Source organism: Bombus fervidus, chromosome 19 (assembly GCF_041682495.2).
Source record: "Bombus fervidus isolate BK054 chromosome 19, iyBomFerv1, whole genome shotgun sequence".
Classification (NCBI taxonomy): domain Eukaryota; kingdom Metazoa; phylum Arthropoda; class Insecta; order Hymenoptera; family Apidae; genus Bombus; species Bombus fervidus.
The window spans coordinates 2,481,282-2,507,931 of NC_091535.2; the positions used below are offsets into that span (position 1 = coordinate 2,481,282).

Below are 26,650 nucleotides of genomic sequence, written 5' to 3' on the forward strand. Positions count from 1 at the left end.
CAACTCGGTGTATTTTTCATTTAATACATTACTACTTTCAAAAATCTACGTTTCAGATTCGGTTTCTTAAGCATTTTATGACACACAAGAAAAACAAAAATATACAAAATGTGGAAGAAACATTTATAACGTTTGTGCTCTTAAATGAAAATTATTTGTTAAACATATGTAAATAATAGAAATTCTTTTAGCAGTGAATATGCAAAAGGAATGTAATATAGAAAAAACAACAAAATTCCTCAGTAAATTCCGTTTAACAATTCTTTCCGTAACATATCAATTTCCAGTTAATAAAAATCAAACAGAAAAAAGCAATTCACAAGTACGTAGTTATTTAGAATTAAATTTAATAATTTCCTCTGGCAAACCTAACCTAAAATGGATTTCAGGTCTCTTGCAACGTGGATAGGATCTCTTTTCCAGCTAACCGCGCATTAGATCGTCAAGAGGTGTGCCAGGTATCCAGGAAGCGCTCTAGAAACATGCACCCGATACCCAGCCACATAAGATATTGTTCTCCCGATGAAATTAATAGTGGCCGTAAGCCCCGCCGCGTAGCATTAATCCTCGCGGCATTAGTGACACTCTGAGGAACGAGAACTAGGTTGGAAGGGGTGTGCGGACGAAACTCGAGAGCTAGCTGATTCTCAGCAGAAGGGGACACGAATCTCTTCGTGTTAGAAGGTTCGAGGGAGCGGCTGGGGGCAGGATATTACGTTCGCGGACCAAAGGCGGAAGAGAACGAACGAAGAAGAAGGAAGAAAGGAAGAAGAAGAAGAAGACAAGAGGTTGGTTGGGAAGAAGCAGGTCGAAGAGACTCTTCAGCTTGTCCACGAAAGGAAGATTTGTGCGGCTCTTCCACCCCCGACTGCCACCCCTTTCGCTGCACGGTCCGTGGATCTGAAATAAATGGTTATCGTGGATTACCCCCGGATGCTGACACGTCATAATGGCGGGGATTCGCCTTAACCCAGTGGCGCGTCATTGGAGAACGATATTTCTTCATCTGTCGGTCATTACCGCGCGATTAATGCCTGGCGACGTTACAAAGCTTCCACGATTCGTGAACGTAGCTCGAGGAGATCGTCTTTTGGGAAATACGTAGCAGGGCGGCGACGCGTTCCAATTTGACTTTGGAACAGGTAAGTACCTTGTGACGACGTCAAATTGATTTGAATTGCAGCTAGTTGTTTAATATCTTTTATTACAAATTTGTGCTACTATACTATCTATTCACTTTCATGTGTTCGCGTATTTGGAATTGCAGTTTGCAGTTATGTATTATGAATTATGTATTCAAAAGTGCAAAAGTTTATTATTACGAATATAGGTTAACTATGAATGCATAGCACGTTCCAAAAATCGATTTAATCTTATTTGATTTTGAGTTAGTTTTTCTTGGTTTATTCATATTAATGGGAAACGTAGCAGCCTCCTTATTACAGTAGCCCCTTCAATTATGCATTTGAAGAACAATCTTTTAGAAATTCATTTCTATCAGTTACAAAAGGTATTTAAATCCCACACGTGAGGTTAAACCAGTTCTATTATCACACTTTCATTTTTGAACGATATAACTACGATTCTTGCGTCACCCGATATCTACGAGAACATTCCAATATTACAGTTGGTACACGATCAACTAAACAGATCGAACGATACATGATATTACGAATGGAAGGTGTAAAAGAGAACGGTACACTTATTGTTAGTTGCAAATGCGCGTCGTAGCGGCTGGCCGTCGAACCACAAAAAAGAGCAAGATCCGGCTGACTTGGTCGTAGTAGATATCCAGCCTGTAAACGTTTTTTTCCGTCGTGAGTACAAAGGTTAACGTGCAACCCGGTAGTACCAGGAGAACGCCAGGGATCACGACAGCTGATGGGGACAGAGCTCGAGGGACGATCAATAATATAATACCCCGTCGCCCCGGGTACCACCATGCTATCGTACCATCGAATCCTGGGCCGGCTTTCATGTGCTCCGATCCGCTTATCGTTCGCCTTTTCGTGAACATGTTTCGTATTTTTTTCAGGACGACCGTGAACGCGATTGCTGACGCCCTTCCACGTCGTCGATGACGACAAGGAGTCGCTGTGGAAACGGTGGACACAGATGCTTTGAATCGCGATAAGGCGTACCGAGAATAATGACGACATGGTGGAAAGTAGGTCGGCTAATTTTGGAATCGAAAACCCTGGTAAGAATTTTTAAAGAAACGCTTTTAATGACTAGAAGTATCGCGATAGTTGTTAGATGTATAAATTCGAGAGCTCGTTTTGGAAAGCGATTCGTTGATTTCGTTGAATAGATGGTTAGAGAAGGAAGTTTTCGTGTTTTTAGGCATATAACTCCTATATTGATGTAGTAAGGTTGTAAAAGTTGGTAAGGTTTTCTTTTTAGTATGATCTTCATCGTAGGGGTGGTTCAATTTTAAACTGTGCTGCCATCTGATGGTTTCACATTTTATTTGATGTTTATTTGTTTGTTTATTTAGACATTTGACTTTGTTCATTTTTATGAAATTTATACGATTTATAGGAATTTATATCATGTTATCAAATTTACATTCTCTGGCGTAGTTTAATTTAGTCCATATTTAAGAATTTCTGTATAGTTCCTTCTATCGGTAATGTCGAGATCTGCGATTTTCTAGTGATTTACAGATTTCTGTCACACCATAGGAGGAAAGCGTAGAAGTAGTTTCAGAAATTTGCGATAGGGATGTAAAAATTGTACTAGCGTACTCTGTAGAAACAGCAAACAATTTCAATATTATTCATTTCCATCAAACTAGAAGAAAATATAATTTTTCATTGAAATTAATTACCGCTAAAAAATTAGCTATTGGTTTAAACACTATTTATTTATCTCGTTATTTAGAGACGGGTAAATAAAGTAATTAGGACAGACCATTTAAACATTTAGGGCGATACATTTATTTTTCATACATTACATTTACATATTCAATGTATATTAATTAATAAATATATAAATATATATCTAATTAATAAATTATATTGCAGAATATATGTATCCTATCTAAACCTAATATCTACAAACAATTACGCATTTTAAGCCTACATATAACAATATATTTTGTCTGGCAGTTGGTTACATTTAGGATCTAGAACTGTACTATACGTCGTATAAACTATATCGTTTAAGCTTGAATGTACTATACATTGTTTGCAAGTAGCTGATGACTCGTTTCTAAAATTAAAATATCTTCTCATAGGATTATTCAAAAAGCCCAGGCGCCAGATTTGCCTGAACGGTGGTACAATGCAGTGTAATCTAAAGTCGCGTGGCATGTCATCCGTAAGATACCTGTAGAGACGAGCTTCTGATATTTACAATTCTACAAAAGCCCGGATCTACAGGGTAGATCACGAATGTGCCTATCTTATGCCCCCACTCTTTTCGGCCATTGTCTCCTCTAGGTAGCGAGATCTGTAACACAGAAGCCTAGTTTTTATTCATACGTCGAAACCACGAAAGAGGAGGATAGGGTTAGGTTTAGGTTAGAACGCTCATTTCCATGAATCGCGGTAATCGATAGCAAACACGGTGTTGCCCATCGTTAAATTGCACTCTGAAAATTGTACATCGTGTCCAGTCATTAAATTACCATTCAGTGCCACAGGAAGAGTTATCCTCGAGATTGAATACGAATCGAGCAATGGTTGCAATAACCAAGCGATAGTAATTGCGAATTAATTGCATGATACCGATTGCAAAGTGATCAAGCGTGCAATGACACGTAGCTACATATGAATAACCGTATGAACATGACTATATAAAGCCGGCAGGGATTAGAAATTTCGTCCCAGCTACCGAACCGTACGTGACGCCGGAAAACCTTCACTAAAATCGGACGTGACATCGCATGCATATCCGGAATACGACAGAAGGAAGTCGGCGTATTGTACGTATGATACTGTCTTGTCCGCGAGTCAAATTGTTCGATTTTTAACGCTTCGTTTAATGGATTCTGTCGGGCTACGCCATCGTTGAATGAATCAACCTGCAACCACAGGTGATCGTAGCATAGTATAATATTAGGTTAGAAATTAAGTGATTGCGGATTTTGTCGTTAGGTGGTATTGACAAAATCCGCAATTACTTAGTTTCTAACCTAATAGTACAAACGTTGATCGATAAATAGAGGACCAATAGTTGTGTTTCCTCTTCCATTAATTTTCAGTGACGTGAAAAATAGAAAATTAACAAGAGATCGAAATTGAATTCGTGGAATCAGAGTGGGAGAAAATGAGCGATGGCAGAACACGAATCAGGTACTTCGATTCTCATATAATATCAATATTAGAGACGAAAATAGAACTTTTATTAATACGCAAAGCATTTACAGAATAATCAGTGGCTAATCATTGGAAAATAAGAGGACACGAAACATTACATGCTTCTGATCGTTCGCGCGAGCAACAGGCGGAGCAAACAGCTCGCGTGCAACGCAGCTGTTCAGCAACCGATTAAAGTACATAAGCCAAAGACCTAAAAAGACTGGATTTCACGAAATTCCAACGAGTAACTATAAGATAGGCAGGCGCGCGCGCCTTCACGTTCACAGAATCGAGGTCAAAGTATCGACATGCTGAGAATACTATTAGAAAAGTGAAAATGGACAACACGATCGCTTTAGCAAACGTGAGTAAATCGTTAACAGACCCATGCACGTGCACGCTAGACTCTCTACTATTTCCCACCAAAATTCACATACTAAATATCATGCAAGAAAACAGAATCGTGGAAATTGTAAGGCTGAGAAATACAAAACCAACGTACAGCCGTTCATGCCAAACACAAAGTGAATTTTCACAGAATTAGTAAAATAGTTAGGTAAGACAGTCCGCTTAGACTTGGCGGAAGAACGAAAATCTTGTAAAAATCATTCCTCAACTCACATCCCTGTTTAGCGTCACGCGTGCACATGCATCCTGGACCCGTACGTGTTTGCGTGCGCGTGCACGACTCGTCTCACTGCTATGCACCACTTGCAGCCTGGTTCACAATAGCGGCGCGATTCGCGCGTTTTCCAGCGTGTAAAGAGCGCGCGAGTGGAAGCGCGGAAGGGCCAACGCCCTTCGAAACGAAACGCAGCGGCCGACTGTCCTTTTTGGCCCCGAGCGGAGAAGGCATTCGGCGACAAGCGCGAATCCTCGAGTCGCGGGGCGTCTCTCCCACGGTTGCCCGGCCGAAGCCAGGGGCATCCCCCGGATTCTGCGATGATTGGACCGCGCGCACCCTCGCCCCACTCGCGACGAGGGGGATGCCACCGCACAGGGCCGTGGCCAACAAACCAGGTGCCACAGGCAAAACCCCCGAAATCAGTATTGATATCGCATTATTCGACGCGCGCCCAACGTTTTTTCCCTGTGACGCGGATGTTACCGTGCGAGTGGAAACGTTTGCTAGGGGGTGGATGGCTGTTGGAAAAATGGGGTGGGATAATTTGTGGATGGGGGTAATTGGCTTGGGGAGATGATGGCTTAATTGTTGAGAGTAAAAGGGACAAATGAGACCTGAAATGTAATGGATAATGTTAGCTACAAGTTTCATTTGGCGTAGTATGAGAGATGAAATTAAAATAGATGATGTTTTAAGAACTAGAAACAGAGCATTTTCTTTTATCAACAGCATGTACATAGGTTTGGATGTTTGAGGAGAGCACAAGTTTAGGTATTTTATTGTGAATCGTTCACGGGGAACGTGTATGAGAAAAATGTAATTTTATGAAGAGGGTAGCCTCAGATATTTGAAGAAAAATGTAGCTTTACGCGTGGTATTGTCATACAATTGTAATTTATTCGGTGTACAATTAAAATGAGCCATGGTTTCAGAACCATATGGTAGTCGATTTTATTTTATAAAGAGAATGTAACTTTAGATATCTGATGAAAGTGTAGCTTTTAGGTTTACAGTTGTATAGAACAAGATCAAAGATTGTATTGAATGTTAAAGTAGAAATTTTAGGAAAATGAAAATTGAATGTTGTATGAATGTATCGACTAAGACTGAGTGTACTACTGATTAGGTGTGCAGAATTTCTCTTATGAAATTCATGCATTGTATACGTGTGGCGTGAGCGTGAAGGAAGTTTATGTGGCTCTGTATTAAGAGAAAGGGACGCCGAACAATTTTATCGTTTACATGACAAATTGACATCGGGGTACACTCGTATGTCATCGACATTGCTAAACGATTGAGTTTCTCCGAACCTAGTGCTTGTCCTTTATTCGCACATTTTACTCCATTATCCCATTTGCCCTTGCAATATTTAGATATATTAAGTTGTGACGTATGGAATGTCTGATTTATATTGAATCATATTACCATGAATCTTGAAATGGATTCTTTTACACATGTAAATATTTACAAAATTAATATCACAAGTAGAAGATCTTTAATATTAAAATGACATATAATGATACATTTACAAAGGTAAAAATGTTCATATATTTAATAGGAAGATTCACCAAATTGGTACAGCAAAATTGAACGTTCCATACACGACGTTACAATTTATGCTCTTTATATCCAAAATTCCCTCAAACTAAATCTCAAAATTAATAAAATAATTATAGAAAAATCATAGAGGAAGAATGTAGTATGTAGAAGAAATATTATACAAAACTGGAACATGTTTGCCCTAATTCTTATATCAATTGCAGTTAAGAAAACCGCTGTACGGAGATCATACAACGAAACGAAAGAAAGGAAGCAGAAGTAAGAAAGAAGTTGTAACAAGTGGAAAGCATGGAAAGACGACGTAAGAGAATTTCCCGAAAGTTGTATCCAGTTAACATTCGTGCAGAGCATAATCACGAGTGGATACGGCCCTGAGGTCGTTTTAGCTCGGTGGAAATCGTGCAGTCTCGGCTTCGAATCCCTGTCAACCGGATCACAGGCGAAAGGGAGAGGGTAAAAGGCAGGGGCCACCCTTCGTCTCATCATCTTTTCGCGCTCATAGCCGGGCATATCTGCTCGGAGCCAGGCCTGTGCTCTCCTCTTCTCGGAGGAATCGCCTGGAAAAGCTCCGTTTTCCCTCGACCTACCCTCTCCACCCTCGTGTCGCCACCCCCCACCCTCACCAACAAAGTCTCCCAATAACGTTAGCCTGCTCCGTTCCTTCTCCGTTCTGGAGCGACGTATTGATCGTCTCTCTGCTCTCCTGAAGCCGCGACCGGAGGAGCCTGACATCCGCTGAGGGAAACGAAGAATGGAGAGAAAACGCATCTTGAGAGAGAGAGAGATAGAGAGAGAGAGAGAGATGTGAGGGGGTGGCTTCGATGAAACTGGCTCTGTACAGGCGTATCTTTGTCGAAACTGCCACCAGGGAAAAAATAGAGGACTCACACTGCCAATGGAAACGGTCACGTCGTCAAGTGGCGCGCGTGCAAAAAGACCAAGGCCATCTGATGGTCCGAGGGTGGCAGAGAGGATAGTTCACGGACAGAAGGAAGAATTTGAGGTTCGATTAAAGCGGAAAGTATGGAACTCTGCTGGGATTGCAGGCTGTCTTCAGAAGAAATTTCAATATAAATCTGGGGATTATTATCTCATTGAGGAGCAACGCTGTGTTAATACATTCCATTTGCAATTTTTATTTTTAATCGATTTAGATTAACTTTTTCATTGTTTTAACGCTATAAGTATGAGAGAGAATTCTCAGAGTTCGTTTAAGATTTGTTCATTTGCTATTTCTTACAACTAGATTCTATGATTTTAGGAAATTTGTATACATTTTTGTTCGCTTGATCTCTGGACTCTTTTAATTATACGTTAAACACCTTAAAGCATGAGAACTCTCTTTTGTTCCCCAAAATGGAAGGAAGATTGAAGTATAAAAATTCGAAAAATGGATTACTAGAAAACAAATGTATAGACAGAGCTTGAAGTGACAGGGAAAATAATGTTCTAATGGTTTGGAGTAGCCTGGTATGAAAAATAGAAAAGAATTGTCGAAACGATGTTAAATTCAGGTAAAGTAATTTCCAGCAATCGATATCCATCATCAACTTAAACTCTTTTATCGGATGATCTCCATTAACCTTCTAATTAACACTGACTACCTTCCATAAATCACCCTGCACGCTTTTCCATCATCGTACCTACTCGAATGAAAATAAAAATGTTACCTGCTACATGGCGACACGATACCATACTATAAATACAGTGGTAGACGGCGTGAATTGTCACAAATATTCGACGGATGGCGAAAAACAAGTGGCCGGGAACACGAAAGCCGATAAGCCTTGGGACGACTTAACTCGATAAATCGGCGACACGTCGTTCGCCACGGCGTAACTTCATCCTCGTATCATACGTCACTCAACCAACATTCTGCCTGTCGTCCTCTACTCACGTGCAATACGTCTTCTCCGAGTTTACCCACGTATCGTTGCTTGTGAGGCCTCCGTGACGAAGCTTCTCTCTTCTTCTCTTCCTAACTTCTTCCTTGCACACCGGAAACATGGAACACACATTTTTTTTATCTTCACATTGTTCCATCGTATTTGTTGGTCTTTCGACGAAGAGAAAAGCGTCTTCTGAAATATGACGAGTAGAACACGTCTTCTTTAATTTTCATGCAACAAGAATTAACGATTAAAATGTTCGCATCTACGTATTTGGTTTATAACACTCAGTTATATTCGTCACATGGATTGTAGTTTTAATTCCATGAAGATAAAATGTATTTGTAACAGAGTTTACCTTGAATTCTATTATATATTACATTTTTTAAATAAGAGAATAAACAGCCAGTGTTTAGTGGAATATTAAATCAATATAGAAATTGAAGAATTAAGTCTTCTGTTGTGTTTGTAACAAACTTCACGTTTACAACTAATTTGAAAACGTTTCAAACTAAATAACTAATTCCACAAAGATAAAATGTATTTGTAACAGAGTTTACTTTGAATTCTATTATATACTATATTTTTTAAATAAGAGAATAAACAGCCAGTGTTTAATGGAATATCAAATCAATATAGAAATTGAAGAATTAAGTCTTCTGTTGTGTTTGTAACTAACTTCACGTTTACAACTAATTTGAAAACGTTTCAAACTAAATAACTAATTCCACAAAGATAAAATGTATTTGTAACAGAGTTTACTTTGAATTCTATTATATATTACATTTTTTAAATAAGAGAATAAACAGCCAGTGTTTAATGGAATATTAAATCAATATAAAAATTGAAGAATTAAGTCTTCTGTTGTATTTGTAACTAACTTCATGTTCACAACTAATTTTAAAACGTTTCAAACTAAATAACTAATTCCACAAAGATAAAATGTATTTGTAACAGAGTTTACTTTGAATTCTATTATATACTACATTTTTTAAATAAGAGAATAAACAGCAAGTGTTTAGTGGAATATTAAATCAATATAGAAATTGAAGAATTAAGTCTTCTGTTGTATTTGTAACTAACTTCACGTTTACAACTAATTTGAAAACGTTTCAAACTAAATAACTAATTCTACAAAGATAAAATGTATTTGTAACAGAGTTTACTTTGAATTCTATTATATACTATATTTTTTAAATAAGAGAATAAACAGCCAGTGTTTAATGGAATATCAAATCAATATAGAAATTGAAGAATTAAGTCTTCTGTTGTATTTGTAACTAACTTCATGTTCACAACTAATTTTAAAACGTTTCAAACTAAATAACTAATTCCACAAAGATAAAATGTATTTGTAACAAAGTTTACTTTGAATTCTATTATATACTACATTTTTTAAATAAGAGAATAGACAACCAGTGTTTAGTGGAATATTAAATCAATATAAAAATTGAAGAATTAAGTCTTCTGTTGTATTTGTAACTAACTTCACGTTTACAACTAATTTTAAAACGTTTCAAACTAAATAACTAATTCCACAAAGATAAAATGTATTTGTAACAGAGTTTACTTTGAATTCTATTTATACTATATTTTTTAAATAAGGGAATAAACAGCCAGTGTTTAGTGGAATATTAAATCAATATAAAAATTGAAGAATTAAGTCTTCTGTTGTATTTGTAACTAACTTCATGTTTACAACTAATTTTAAAACGTTTCAAACTAAATAACTAATTCCACAAAGATAAAATGTATTTGTAACAGAGTTTACTTTGAATTCTATTATATATTACATTTTTTAAATAAGAGAATAAACAGCCAGTGTTTAATGGAATATTAAATCAATATAAAAATTGAAGAATTAAGTCTTCTGTTGTATTTGTAACTAACTTCATGTTCACAACTAATTTTAAAACGTTTCAAACTACATAACTAATTCTACAAAGATAAAATGTATTTGTAACAGAGTTTACTTTGAATTCTATTATATACTACATTTTTTAAATAAGAGAATAAACAGCCAGTGTTTAATGGAATATTAAATCAATATAAAAATTGAAGAATTAAGTCTTCTGTTGTATTTGTAACTAAATTCACGTTTACAACTAATTTTAAAACGTTTCAAACTAAATAACTAATTCCACAAAGATAAAATGTATTTGTAACAGAGTTTACTTTGAATTCTATTATATACTACATTTTTTAAATAAGAGAATAGACAACCAGTGTTTAGTGGAATATCAAATCAATATAAAAATTGAAGAATTAAGTCTTCTGTTGTATTTGTAACTAACTTCATGTTCACAACTAATTTTAAAACGTTTCAAACTAAATAACTAATTCCACAAAGATAAAATGTATTTGTAACAGAGTTTACTTTGAATTCTATTATATACTACACTTTAAATAAGAGAATAAACAGCCAGTGTTTAGTGGAATATTAAATCAATATAGAAATTGAAGAATGAAGTCTTCTGCTGTGTTTGTAAGTAACTTGTACCAATAATTGTGTAATTTATCTAACAAACTTCATGAAAAATGAGTACATATATTCTAAGATACACGTAAAAGTAAATAAAATCTGTAATCTAGTTTTGGTAAAGTTTGGTACAAAGGAGATGAAGACACACAAAGGCATCCAAAGACACACTTGACACATAATAGAAGGATTAAATACAGAAATTCTTTGGACTTGAAAATAATATTAAGCAGACCTGGGAAAGCACGATATTAATTACTAAAATACAATCTATTTGATAGAAACCTTTACATTCACTGTATCTATATTCGAAATGGAATCAAAAAAGTAACAAAGCAATTTTTGGCCGCCATGTTTCAGCGATGGCAGCGAAGAAACGTTAGCGCTAGGGTAGTGGATGCATTATACATTAAACGCGGCTTCGTTGAAATTACGATCGGTTTATGACCAACAAAAATATGTAGAACGAACGCACGTAGCACGGAGAAAATGTATCTCGACCAGAGTCTCCCGTTCCCAGACGTCGTTTACGACCGACCCGTATCCGTGGTTAACACAGCGACTACATATTTATTGATTAATTCACGCCAACTCATCAGCATACAGCGCAATTTCGACGTGGCCGACAAATAGTGAAGGATGTTTCGTAGTATGAAAAGCCGAGGACAAAGATCGATAGCGTGCGTTCTGTGTGGGAAAAAATAACATTTATTTTGCTTGCAATATGTGTCAATGGTTCAGGCAACTATAGGATAATCGCTTATAGATAAAAATTAGTTACGCAATTTTGTTGAAAATATTTGAATTTTATATATACGTCAGGAGAAATGAAATTTGATAAAGTTACTTATAAAATGTTAGTCCTGTAAAGGAATGAGAAAATTGGGAAGTAAATTATCCTTAAAATTGTACCGCAGCATATGAAATAGAAATATCGAATTTTGGAATTTTTCTAATTATTTATATTAATATATTTATATTTTCTAATTAAGGGATAAAAGAACTTGAAAGTGAATTCTCTTAAAGAATTCTTCTCTGTTAGATATTTTCAAAAAATATTACAAACTGTACCAAAGATATTCTAACCTAAAATTTACCTGTCACTAAAGATTTTCACAATTTTCTTCTTTCGAAGGTCCTCCGTATCAACCCCATGGAAATTTTTCTCGGAAGACTGTCCGATAAACTATAGGAACGCTGTTCGCTACCGAATTCCATTTTCTGCTACGAAGAAATCTTCGAATTTGATCAACGATTACGTAGATGCAGGAAGAGAGAACGTCGTCCACGCTATTTCCGTCGATCTTCGCTCAGACACACGATGCTTGCAAGAGGTGCTGTCTTCGACTGGCATCGAGTATCGTATATCGTGGAATGCTTCAAGAAGGAAGGAACGTCCGGGCTCCGTGTGTTGAATAATAAATCCCGATCGCCGGTCGATTTCCTTTTCCATACACCGACCAACACCGCGATTCGCATTCGTGGCTCGCTGCCCTTTTGAATCTCGGATCGAGTACGCCATAAAAGAATCGGCTCGCTTCCCGTCGCCTGTGTTCTTCGCGATCGATGGGTCCGTTGCATGGATGGATTATGTCATCCACGGCATTTCGATCCACTATGGAATCTTCCTGTTGATCGACGATCAAAAGGGAGTGGCCTGGAAATTTCAAAGAAGAATCTGTTAAATTATTTATTTGGCAGTTTAGGTAGATGAATTGTAGGAGTAGCATACGCTCAGAGTACGCTATATCTCGATTTATAGGTGAAGTCGTGTTTTGAAATATTCATTTATTCTCCAATGAATTTTGGCAGTGAGATATGTGAAGAATTTTCTATGCTTTGTCGTGTATAGATGAAATTGCTTTTTACAGTTGTGATTGACAGAGAAGCTTCTGGAGTTGGAGTAATTTCATTTTATTTCTTGTTTTTAAAATGGTAGAATTATGTGATTGATAGAGTAGGGTGTATAAGATAGAAAGTTTGAATAAAAGAGTTTATATGAAGAGCTTATGAATATAAGAGTTTATAAAGTGATACCTTAAAATGTAACTGTTACTTAGCCTAGAACTCTGCAATATTAAAAAGAAAGGAAGGGAATATGCATTAACTGTAAGTTTTCTTTCAACATGAAGTTACTGAAAAATAATTTCCATATATTTCTAATACTGTCTTTTAATATTTTTCTATGCTTTGTCATGTATAGATGAAGTTGCTTTTTACAGTTATGATTGACAGAGAAGCTTCTGGATTTGGAGTAATTTCATCTTATTTCTTGTTTTTAAAATGGTAGAATTATGTGATTGATAGAGTAGAGTGTATAAGATAGAAAGTTTGAATAAAACAGAGTTTATAAAGTGATATCTTAAAATGTAATTGTTACTTAGCTTAGAACTCTGCAATATTAAAAAGAAAAGAAGGGAATATGCATTAACTGTAAGTTTTCTTTCAACATGAAGTTACTGAAAAATAATTTCCATATATTTCTAATACTGTCTTTTAATATTTTTCTATGCTTAAGAATTTTCTATGCTTTGTCATGTATAGATGAAATTGCTTTTTGCAGTTGTGATTGACAGAGAAGCTTCTGGATTTGGAGTAATTTCATCTTATTTCTTGGTTTTAAAATGGTAGAATTATGTGATTGATAGAGTAGAGTGTATAAGATAGAAAGTTTGAATAAAACAGAGTTTATAAAGTGATACCTTAAAATGTAACTGTTACTTAGCTTAGAACTCTGCAATATTAAAAAGAAAGGAAGGGAATATGCATTAACTATAAGTTTTTTGTCAATATGAAGATACTTAAAAATAATTTCCATATATTTCTAATACTGTCTTTTAATATTTTTCTATGCTTTGTCATGTATAGATGAAATTACTTTTTGCAGTTGTGATTGACAGAGAAGCTTCTAGAATTGGAGTAATTTCATTTTATTTTTTGTTTTTGAAGTGGTACAATTATATGATTGAAAGAGTGGGGTATATAGGATAGAAAGTTTGAATAAAATAGAGTTTATAAAGTGGTGCCAGCTACTTTAAAATGTAACTGTTACTTAGCCTAGAACTCTGCAATATTAAAAAGAAAGGAAGAGGAATGAAGTGAACATGCATTAACTGTAAGTTTTCTTTTAACATGAAGTTACTATAATATTGTCTTCTAATATTACAATAATCAAATTCAGAATTCAGATACAACTAGCAGGAGCATCCCTGACAATGCACTCATAACCTACTAAGACAAACAATTTCTAAATTTAAGAAGAAAATTTTCATAACAAAAGGCGCAACTGTATGAAAGAAAGAAGAGGAAGGAAGATTCCTGAAATATTGAAAGAACAAACACTTTACTGGTTCACGGCAAAAATTCCCTGAAACGCCATAATAAACGTGCAACGCCCTAAAACGCGATATCCAGACGGAAAAGGAGAAATCGAGCTCTCAGCCGATAATTTAACGGAGCAAACAAATTGCACGCGGGCAGCTTCGAATAAAACACAAGTCGGTTGCAGTGGAAGCTTAAACGACTGGGCTAATGTTATTGAGATGAATCCGAAAGCCAGATGGGCGGGTTAGAATCCCCCTCCACTGCAGACAAGGAATCGCGATGCCGCGCATTTCCAAGCAAAATTTTACCTTCCATTCTCGTCGTCCTACTCGTTTGAAAAATGCCCTCCGTCGAGAATTCAATTGCGCCTCTGCAAACGTAGATTATACTAACTGCAGCCTGATTAACCACATCCTTATCGATGTTTTCATTCGACAATTCTTAAGACACCGATAGATAGACATCTTCAAACGAGCATACTTATATTATTTATAGTGATTGGAAAAAGTATTTGCATATCATAATACATTTAGTATTAATATTAGTACATTTAGTATTAATATTAATATTATATATATTAAGATTTTTGTTAGTATCTGTTTATTATATTAACGTGTATTATAGTAGTTATATCAGTATTTATTATAATATTTTATAAAGTACTGATTAATTGATAAGGTTGATTTTTATTAATCAATCAATAATTAATTAGACAGAAATACATGAAATTTCGTGTAATTTAAGGTATATATTTATTTATTATATTAGTATGTATTATTGTATTTATATCAGTATTTATTATAACATTTTATAAAGTACTGATTAATTAATAAGATTGATTTTTACTAATCAATTAATAATTAATTAGACAGAAATACATGAAATTTCGTGTAATTTAAGGTATATATTTATTTATTATATTAGTATGTATTATTGTATTTATATCAGTATTTATTATAACATTTTATAAAGTACTGATTAATTGATAAGGTTGATTTTTATTAATCACTTAATAATTAATTAGACAGAAATACATGAAATTTCGTGTAATACAAGGTCACTTTCAGGTGACTACAAAAATTTGATAGTGTGAAAATGAAATACAAAAGGCGTGTGTAATACTTTTTGTAACTACTGGTACTTTTATGGGAAATTTTGAAAAAAATTTTATGGTCGTAAATATAGGGTTTTGGTAGTTGGTAGCACCAACCAAAGGTATTATACTGAATTTAACGTTAATTTCTTGCAACAGGGCTCGGTAAATTTTACAATAGCTCCTAATTGCCTTACTGGCGGTTTTATGGATTCTCTTGAATAAATACAAGCTCTTTAACAGTTAGGTTTAATTCGTTTAATTTTCACCTTTTACGAGCACCTAGTATCCTAACCTTTTGTAATAAGATTAGATGGGTTAACTAACACTAACAACCCAAGCAGAATTTCAATTTCCTCTCCGTTACGAATTTTTAGTTCATAGAAAGAACTTTGAAAAGAAAAGTGGTATATAAGTAACGAACAGTTTTTAACAATGTTTTAGCTGTTTTTAACAGCAAAAGATTTTTTACGAGTAAATAGGTCTACTTGCTACAGAAATAAACATTGTTCCAACAGACTATAATATTCAACAAAAGTATCAAGTAATCATTGGAAGCTTTGAATTTTATCAAATTACTTCAACAATTATTTACCAAGCAACTATATCAAACGTTACATCCTTTAATATTCACATTGCACACAAATAATTAAATGAACTTATGATGAAACAGTTATAAAATAAAAACCACATTCATAAATACTGTTACACCTACTTAAGTGATAACAACTATACCAAATTTTAATATTCATATTACACACAAATAATTAAATGAACTTATGATGGAACAGTTATAAACTAAAAACCACATCCATAGATACTGATACATCTACTTAAGTGATAACAACTATACTAAATTTTAATATTCACATTGCACACAAATAGTTAAATGAACTTATGATGGAACAATTATAAAATAAAAACTATATCCATAGATACTGATACACCTACTTAAGTGATAACAACTATACCAAATTTTAATATTCATATTACACACAAATAATTAAATGAACTTATGATGGAACAGTTATAAGATAAAAACTATATCCATAGATACTGATACACCTACTTAAGTGATAACAACTATACTAAATTTTAATATTCACATTGCACAAAAATAGTTAAATGAACTTATGATGAAACAGTTATAAAATAAAGACCACATCCATAGATACTGATACACCTACTTAAGTGATAACAACTATACTAAATTTTAATATTCACATTGCAGACAAATAATTAAATGAACTTATGATGAAACAGTTATAAAATAAAGACCACATCCATAGATACTGATATACCTACTCAAGTAATAACAACTGTGCCAAATTTTAATATTCACATTGCAGATAAATAATTAAATGAACTTATGATAAAACAGTTATAAAATAAAAACCACATCCATAGATACTGATACACCTACTTAAGTGATAACAACTATACCAAATTTTAATATTCATATTACACACAAATAATTAAATGAACTTATGATGGAACAGCTATAAAATAAAAACCAGATCCATAGATACTAATATACCTACTCAAGTAATAACAACTATGCCAAATTTTAATATTCACATTGCAGACAAATAATAAATGAACTTATGATGAAACAGTTATAAAATAAAAACCACATCCATAGATACTGATATACCTATTCAAGTAATAACAACTATACCAAATTTTAATATTCATATTACACACAAATAATTAAATGAACTTATGATGGAACAGTTATAAGATAAAAACTATATCCATAGATACTGATACACCTACTTAAGTGATAACAACTATACCAAATTTTAATATTCACATTGCACACAAATAATTAAATGAACATATGATGAAAGAATTATGAAACAAAATCAGTAGAATCATCCACTTTGTACATCATATCACATCCTATGCGAACGTAATACCTGTATATGCCAATACTAACGACGTGCATCAAATAAAATCACGAAAACTCTACATGCAAACATTTGCAGGATCCATTTGGACGTGGAAGGAAAAGTTCGAAAAACACACTTCATCAATCGGAACAAACAAGCGAAATCCAACCCAAACCAGCTTCCGTCACGCTCACATCTGGATATCGAGTACTTTTTCCGCGCACAGCTGACCGGTTAATCCGAATTTCCGCGTGCGAGCGTTCGCGAGGAGAGTTGCATTAAGCGAGACCATAAATCATGGTCGCCCAGAAGAATGGAGGGAAGTTGGAATCTGAGTGACGTCTAGTCAGAGAGCTCCTTGTCGTCGTTCCCGGTGTCCAAGTGTTCGCCGACGGTTACGAAGAGGAGGGTTTACAGGGAACGCGGAGGGTTCCTTCGAGGACGTTGACGCGGGTCTCGCGGGGCATTTTTGCGGACGAAAGGTCCACCCTATCTGAAAGCCGACGTAACAGGAGATTCCGCTTTTCCACCGTCCTTCCCATTTTATCCTTTGTCCTTCATTTTTCCCCGTTTTCCCCTTCCCACCCTCTATGCTCGCGTCCCTTATTTCGCGGCCTCGAATCGAGAACCTAATATCACGCGACAGACGTTCGAGCTGGTAGAGATAGCGAGCGTACGCCAGGAAATCTCTTTACGTTTGAGGAATCAAGAGAAAGAGAAAGATTGTTCAGGGTAAACGTTTTGTAAGGTGGCGAGGATAAGGTGTGAGCTGAGTGTTGGAATATTCTATTGTTGTAGATTTTATATTTGAACGTTTGGAAACGTATTGCGTGAAGATAGTTCGGGAATTTAGAAATTCTGGAATTTTGATGTTTAGGAATTGCGAAAATTTCAACACTCGACGGTTGAAAATTGAGGAAGTCTACGAATGTGATGTTTTCAGACTTTGGAAGTTTGCCGAATTGGAGCTTAGAATTTGAACACTTGACAACTTGACTTGAATTGACTTGACAATTGGAAAATTTGAAATTTTCACCGTGGGGAATTTCAGCAGTTTGAAAATTTATTTGAAAATTTGAAGCTTGGAAATTCCAAACACTTGACAACTTGACTTGACTTGACTTGACAATTGAAAATTTTGAAAATTGAAATTTTCACCGTGGGGAATTTCAGCAGTTTGGAAATTTATTTCAAAATTTGAAGCTTTGAAATTCCAAACACTTGACAACTTGACTTGACTTGACTTGACAATTAGAAATTTTGAAAATTGAAATTTTCACCGTGGGGAATTTCAGCAGTTTGAAAATTTATTTCAAAATTTGAAGCTTTGAAATTCCAAACACTTGACAACTTGACTTGACTTGACTTGACAATTGGAAATTTAGAAAATTGAAATTTTCACCGTGGGGAATTTCAGCAGTTTGAAAATTAGTTTGCAGATTTGAAGCTTGGTAATTCCAAACACTTGACAACTTGACTTGACTTGACAATTGGAAATTTCGAAATTTGAAATTTTCACCGTGGGGAATTTCAGCAGTTTGAAAATTAGTTTGCAGATTTGAAGCTTGGAAATTCCAAACACTTGACAACTTGACTTGACTTGACTTGACAATTGGAAATTTTGAAATTTGAAATTTTCACCGTGGGGAATTTCAGCAGTTTGAAAATTTGTTTGCAGATTTGAAGCTTGGAAATTCCAGACACTTGACAACTTGACTTGACTTGACTTGACAATTGGAAATTTTGAAATTTGAAATTTTCACCGTGGGGAATTTCAGCAGTTTGAAAATTTATTTGAAAATTTGAAGCTTGGAAATTCCAGACACTTGACAACTTGACTTGACAATTGGAAATTTTGAAAATTGAAATTTTCACCGTGGGGAATTTCAGCAGTTTGAAAATTAGTTTGCAGATTTGAAGCTTGGAAATTCCAAACACTTGACAACTTGACTTGACTTGACAATTGGAAATTTTGAAATTTGAAATTTTCACTGTGAGAATTTCCGCAGTTTGAAAATTTGTTTGCAGATTTGAAGCTTGGAAATTCCAAACACTTGACAACTTGACTTCACTCGACAATTGGAAATTTTGAAATTTGTAATTTTCACCGTGGGGAATTTCCGCAGTTTGAAAATTTATTTGAAAATTTGAAGCTTGGAAATTCCAAACATTTGACAACTTGACTTGACTTGACAATTGGAAATTTTGAAATTTGAAATTTTCACTGTGAGAATTTCCGCAGTTCGAAAATTTATTTTGAGATTTAAAGCTTGGAAATTCCAAATACTTGACAACTTTAATTGACTTGACAATTGGAAATTTCGAATTTTGAAATTTTCACCGTGGGGAATTCCAGCAATTCGAAAATCCGTCGTCTAAAAAATTCAAAAATTTGAGAGCTAATAAATTAAAAAATGTCCTCACTAGTCTATTAAAAGAGTTATGTACTGAACAGTTTAAGATTAAAATTCCTCCAGTTTTCTAAATTATCTTCGATTAACTTTATAATTAATAATCTTCCAATTAACATCACACGGTACATGTATTTGCCGATGGATAACGAAAATTATCGATCGATAAAAATTCTTCCGATAATTTCGAAATATAAAAACCGTAAACTGGAGGAAGATCTAAAAGCAAAGTTCATTTCCATCGGTAGAAGTGTCTCTATCGATAAAAACGATCTCGTTCAGACGCGGCAAGGGCAACAATATTGAGGCTCGATAATACTTGCTGCGAGACGCGGGGGTGTAACGGAAGAAGACAATCATTTGTCAGGGTGAAGTGGACGCGAATGCGAACACGTTATCGCGGCTTTCTCCTGGTAATCTATCGCGTGTTCTTTAACAGAAAGAGATTTCTAGCGAAACGAAACTGACAATACGAATTCGTGTAGCATCAGCCAAGAAAGATTTCTGAAAGACGATGAATTTTTTACTGGGCGTGTCTCTTTACTACATTTATCATATTTTGATACGAAACGTAAATATAAAAAAAAAAAACTGAAGCTTTTCTATCTTTATCCATTATTCTGTGAGGTATTTTTTAATAATATTTATTTATTTATTTATTTTTGTATATCTTCGTTTAATACGAAGATTGTTTACAAACCAGAGCGATTTACAAACGATGCAATCTTACGGCTTGTTTATATCAGGTTGGAAACTAATTTAATAAAACCTATTCACGCGGAAAGTTTGAGAGTGTGGGTGGCGTGTGATTTTAATTAAAAAAGTGGATGTTCGTCCTGGGACGACGGGGCAGGGTCGAGAGAAGGGGAAATATCTGTTTCGCCACACCGTTGCCAGGTCTCTCAATGTTTCAAATTAAACGTAGCAATAATTTTTAATAAGTAGCCACCATGAAGAGCTTCGAATTCTTCATTAAAATTCTTTCGGAAATAGGAAAATCCAGAAAATAGAAACAAAATACTGCACGTCCATTTTGCTTTCTCAAACAAACCCAAAATCGAATATTCAAATTCAGTCACTCATCAACCAAGATCAGTTAGCATGACCTATAAATCAGCCTGGAATTATTAGAATCTCGAGATGCCTAGGATAGAAAAACGAGCGATTCGTTTAACGGGCCACTCCATCTCCAACGAATTTATTTATCCATCGGGCAACCGGTTAAAGAGACAAACAGAAAGCACGACACGTACGTTAAACGTTACTGTTAAACATAACTTCATCGAACAACCACTATTTCTCAGCACAAAAAATAAAAGAAAAAAAGAAACGAAGAAATCTGTGACAGTACTAAAAGTGACAAAAAGTAGATTAATTTCATCCATAGAAAAAAGCTTCCTTGATCGTTCGATTTTCGACAACCATCCGAGGATCGTCGACATGGTGCTGCACTCTGTGCCACCGACAAGTTCATTTATCCTAACCTCCTTGTAAAAAGGATAAATAAAAACCGCGATATATCTCGTACATATCTAACCACTCCCTGTTATTTACATATTCTTTACATATCTGGACAGACGTATATGCGATTCACATAGTGGGACGCAAGTCTACGTTTCTATGTGCGTTTATGCACACATAGGAAATGTGTGTAAAGCGTAGAGTATACGTAGGAAGATACGTGTACAGATAGATATGTAGATGTGAAGGTACACGAATACAGAAGAGGCAGGTTTCTGTAAGTAGCTAAGCAGAAAGTGTACATAGGTATAGGCGGAGACGAGGGGTTGGCAGGCAGTCCAAAGCATCGAAAGGGGGTTGGAACGTGGTGGCAGTTGGTGGAAAAAGGGGAAGGGGAAGTTGCGATTCCATCTGCCAGCCTGTCATTCTGATACTACGTAGAATGTCGGCTGTTGGCGGAGACGATCAATACATTGCAATCTATATAAAATGGCTGCAGTATCTGGAGCGTCGTGAATAAAACGCGGCTGTTCTATCTTGCTCTTTCCCCTCTCCTTGTCTTTCACTCTTCCTATCTCTCTTCATTTCGGCGTCATCAAAACGAAAACCTACATATCCGCACAGTGTCTTGGAAATCGAGCGATTATTTTTTCTTTTTTTTCGAGCATAGGAAGTTTCGAAAGAAGTGGAATTAGAAGATAATGTTCCTTTTTTTCTGTATTTTCTCGTATTTGAATTCCGAGGCTTGCAACGGAGGGTGAATGGAAATCATATGGGATTGAGATTACGAACTTTGTTTAAGCTTAGATACGGATATTCGAGAGACAGTCTTAATGGACGATAAGTAACGATTCATAGTTTCATTTATGAATGATAAATAATTTAACAAAGAATATAATAAATATCGATGATAGTGATAGAAAGAGAAATGTATAATAAATGGTTAGTAACCGTTTTATGAATTAAGCGACTAAAATAGAGAGGAGATCTTCGAAGAAGAGTTTTGGTAAGAACTGTACAGAGACGTAACGTGCGAAGGGATGGTAGCATCTCTCCTCATGGATCTTTTGTTTGTGTAGATGCAAAAGAAACGAATTAAGAATGAAAAATAATTGGTCGTTCTGATGGACAATTGTTAAAATAAAAAATGCAGAATATTTAAGATGAAATATGAAGTCTGCGCATTAACGCTTCTGTTACGAAAAGACGTAGAAAAAAGGAAGCACACGATGTGAATCAACATCGTGGCTCCACCTCGGAGATCCTTGGAGATTTAATACCGTTCGAGAGGTCACCGATAGGTGGTGTCAGCCATGTTATTTGTCTGTTTCACTTGGCGATTTTGGACGAATAAAAAATTGATAGAATTGGATAAAAATATTTTCATCTCGTCTTTTAACTACCCTGAAGGACGATACAAAAATTATTTACTCTTTCTGGAATACTCTATATGTAATCTTTTATTCAGGGAAAAATATTTCATTAGTCTAGTGAATTGTAGTCGTCAACGATAAAAAAAAATAACAAATCTGTCAAATCAAACTACTTATACAAATAAATCAAATTACTTATACATGCACGCTTATTAAAATCTAGTATTTATGCAACAATTATAGGAATGAAACTTTAATTAATCGATTACGCTAACAGCCGAATATTTTCAGGAAATTTAGAAGCGCTGCAATCAGTACGTGCCATCGATCAAACATTTACGCCATGATTAAGAGAAAAAACAAGCAATTATAAACATCTATCAAACCGACTATCAAATACTAATATACAGCGATACACTTCATTTGATCGGAAACAAACTAATTACGGTATCGACAATACATTACTAAGAACACAAAACGTTAATTTCTCGAAAAATTCCAATTATTAAAATGATATTCTTACATTGCCATATAATCCATGTTGAAGTACTTACTTTGATAATGGAAAAAGTGCAAGGATCCATTCGACATCCACGTTGTTGCATTCACGTCTGGCGGCGACACCGAGCAATCTAAGGGCGATTCGCACGGTGCGACGGGAGCAACGACTCACGATTAACGGCGAGTTTGGTTGAGCCAAGAGAAAGCAAGGAAATCCACGGTTACGAAAGAAACGAGACTCGAGAGTCGATGGACCGACTGCACGGGGTCCAGGTCGAGGTAGAACTAACCCGGGTTTCGGGCAATAAAGGGGATCATTTTGAATCTGTGTGCTGAAATTTATGGTCCCCCACCAGCCTATGCCTGACTATAGGGCCGCGCAGTAAAGGACGGCTATTAATTTTACGTTTGTCGTGGCGAACGATTCCAGCACCGAAGGACTTCTCTCTTCCACTGCCAAAAGATTTAACGTTCCAACAAATGTAAATTTAAGGATCGTTGCCGGGAAAAGTTCAACTGAAACTTAATATAATTATCGATGAATGAAATCATAAGGGTACTCTCATATGTGTATAAAGGGTGATCAAGTTTTAACTTTTTAACACCGGACAGATCAATCAAAATGATTTATTAGCAAACTGATAAACGTATCCTTTCTATGAATACAAACTATTCACCCAATTTATCTAACCTTCTCCAAATAGATTTTTTAAATAATAAATGCCAAAATATAACAGTACTGTCTGTAATGTACTTGAATTTGAAGAAACTAAATACAATATGATTTTAATAAACACGCAGTTCCAATTAGAATAAACTTGTATGTTCCACTAAGACTCAATGACTCCATAAAAATCCCACAACAATACAGCAGTCGTTCTGATAAAAAAAAATGATTTTTGTCATAGAAAATCCTTTGACAATTTAAGAAGAAGGTTTACTTCATAAAACCAAAGGAACCACTTCTATAGTTTTAACAATCAATTTTCCAATATTCTTATTTTCAATGCCAAATCCACGTGCCGGTACCATCAACGTGATGATCCACTGTTCTTTCAATTTCAAGCTCTTCAAGCAACAAACAAATTCGGTTAACAAAGAAAACACCACTGAAGTCGTCGCAAACTTGTTGGAAACTAAAGGACGCGCACGCGTGCATCACGACATATCACTGATCCTAGAGCACGCGGTCAAGGATCGAGATGACTGAGTCTGGATTGCAGGTGATGTTGGCCGGTCGCCGATCACCGAGGTTATGCTGCAGGGAAACGCAGAAGGGTAGTATCACGGGGAAATGATTTATGACTTTGGGGACCAGGTAGGGCGCCATTCAGCATCAGCTTCGTTCTCTTCTTCCACCGTCCTTCCTCTCGGCTTCCCCTTTTGCATTAGACGGCTTCTCTCGTGTCAATGCGTTTTCAGTTCGCCTATTTGCGCAATACGAGCAAGATCCGACGGCTACAGCATCAACTTTACACGAGTTCGCGGACAAGTTACGCGATCCATTGGATCCTCCTTAGCGACGGATGAAGAATCGTCAGTGACGATTCGTTTCTTCGCTGTTACTCGAGAACTGGCCATCTGGTCAACATCGGTTCGACAATGGTTTTGAATTTGTGGTACGTTACTTCTTGTTTCCTGTGGCTTTTAAATGAAGCAGCAGCTGAGTGCCTGAGCAAGACGAAAAGGTTTCAGGAAGTAGATTCTGAATTTACTGAGGTAAAGTTCGAAGACACACTCTATTATCCTGTATCTTATATAGAATCCATATATTGAGAAGAATTTTCACATTCTCGTTCATTGAATTGACATGTTTATAGTAGAATTTTGTTTATATGACTTTTATTTATCTGAATGAAATTTCAGTGAACGTTCCATTGCACCAACTACTGTTCATTAAATTCATTTACTTGTTTTGTTAATTAAATTTACATATATAAACTTTATCTATTGATAGATTCATTGGTTTGTCTACTGATAGGTTCATATAAACAGAGTGCTACTATAATTGTGCTAAACTTAAGCAGGCAAATTTTGTATAGAAATTCTGAATCACAGTTGTCAAAAGAATGCCTTCCCTAGCCAGAAATCAACAAAAGGGAACAGCCCACCATTCCATGGTAACATTTTTCACCAGCAACCATGACAAGCATCTCCATCCTTGCCAGCTTCCTTTATTTCCCAATATCTTTCCCCCTCTTTGTCAGCGTCACTCTTACCTCGATTTCTTTTTAGCCACGGTCACACTCGTGTTATTAGATCAACGAGATTTTATTAAAACCGCTGGTATGGCGCGCTGTTGCGGAAGGAGGAGCATTTCGTCGAGTTTGCTCGCTTATTGCATGCAAAGTGAAAAACTTGCTCATCGAGTTCACCATTATTACACGGTCTCGCGTGTGCGTAGCTTTCGTGATGATCCCCTCCACCTCATCCGCCCCTTTATCCCTCTTCGAACTTGTTCTTAGACGGACAGGACAGTCGGACGTCGCACGTTACAAATTAAGTTACATAAATCCAGCGCGGCTACCCCTGCATTATGCATCGCGACCGCGATTCCCGAAGGCTAATTCCCTTGGCTCGCCAGGTAGAACAGCGTGCACATCTTCTTTTTGCCTTGTACGCCAAGCGGATTGGGATTCGAGCGGAATTGGCCGCGTTCGCGCCGCTGGAATTGCGTTTTTTGCTACTGGCCAACCGCTCTTCGGGATATTCGGAGCTGGACACTGACAACCGGCAGCGCGGTTCCAGTGTCCATTTCGACGCGAAGAAACGCGTGTTTCACCTTTTTAGCGGCAGGTTTAATTGTCTGCAGCACGCGTGTAAATAAGAGTAGAGAGAGGAACCTGTTGGGGATTGGAAATATATTTCAATTTCTTTTTCTTTCCTTGGAAAATGTCGTTTTAATTCTCACCTGACGAAGGCTGCGTGTCGTTATTTTAAGATTGATACAAGGATCACAGGAAAAGACGTGATCAAGACATTTTTGTTAATTTTCTTACCACTTAATCTTACTTTGTAACCAAATAGGAATATTGCAATATGAATTGTGATTGTAAAATAGTTACAGTCAAAGGTATAGCTGAAATTTGGTAAAAGTAAAAAATAAAGCTGTTAAAGCAAAATATTAGATTGTCCAAAAAGTGTCTTTCTTTTACAGACATGTCTTTCACAACGACGCATCTTTATACAAACATGAAACCTAACCTGTCGAACGTTGTGATCTTTATTTTGATAGAATAAAATGGATCATACGTAATTCGATAAAATAATACAAAACGGAAAATGTTGTGCATCCATCTCTTTCTTATAAAACGAAAAAAACTTTTCAGACGACCTAATGCATTTTTTACAGTATTTTACAACAAACAAAGTACTTTAACCTCCTTCGATATTTAAATACCGCGATAAACAATATATTCAAAACGTAACACAAAAATATAGTATTGTTATTTCTGTATTTAGAGGTAGCATCACAATAGCTATTAGTTTATTCCTCGGATAAATCTATCACACTATTCTGAGCTGAATAACCTTTATTGCAGTTTCTTATATGGACTAGGGATAAAAATAAAAGAATATCTTAAACCTATCGATTAAATCTATCGATTATATCTAGAACTATTCTCTAGTTACTATTTATTGTAACTAGCGCATCTGCATATTGATGATAAGCGCGAACTCGCGTTGTCATTTTCAACATATAGCGTAAAAATGAATAAATTTCAATAATACAGTTGA

The 26,650-nt window shown here is 35.7% G+C and overlaps 1 protein-coding gene and 1 long non-coding RNA gene across 8 annotated transcripts; one reads left to right on the forward strand and one right to left on the reverse strand.

The window, feature by feature from the left end:
- Positions 1-392: 392 nt before the first annotated feature.
- LOC139996859 (uncharacterized) lies at positions 393-8,789 on the forward strand. Of its 6 annotated transcripts, XM_074112184.1 has the most exons (6): positions 393-1,142; positions 2,036-2,200; positions 4,208-4,298; positions 4,373-4,668; positions 6,693-6,790; positions 6,876-8,789. In XM_074112184.1, exons 4-6 carry the CDS (start codon positions 4,642-4,644, stop codon positions 7,129-7,131), a joined length of 381 nt encoding a protein of 126 aa, XP_073968285.1. In that variant the 5' UTR covers positions 393-1,142; positions 2,036-2,200; positions 4,208-4,298; positions 4,373-4,641; the 3' UTR covers positions 7,132-8,789. The 6 variants fall into 6 exon arrangements, 3 of the variants coding, with proteins under 3 accessions (XP_073968285.1, XP_073968286.1, XP_073968284.1); XR_011802423.1 differs by lacking the exon at positions 393-1,142 and adding an exon at positions 1,714-1,817 and having other exon boundaries at positions 6,693-8,789; XM_074112185.1 differs by lacking the exons at positions 393-1,142; positions 2,036-2,200 and adding an exon at positions 3,245-4,039.
- Positions 8,449-23,574, reverse strand: LOC139996860 (uncharacterized). 2 transcript variants are annotated; one of them, XR_011802425.1, is made up of 3 exons: positions 22,966-23,574; positions 11,955-12,514; positions 8,449-8,570 (listed from the first exon to the last, which is right to left on the reverse strand). It is a non-coding gene; the product is annotated as an uncharacterized lncRNA (long non-coding RNA). The 2 variants fall into 2 exon arrangements; XR_011802424.1 differs by lacking the exon at positions 8,449-8,570 and adding an exon at positions 10,890-11,544.
- Between the last annotated feature and the right edge of the window lie 3,076 nt (positions 23,575-26,650).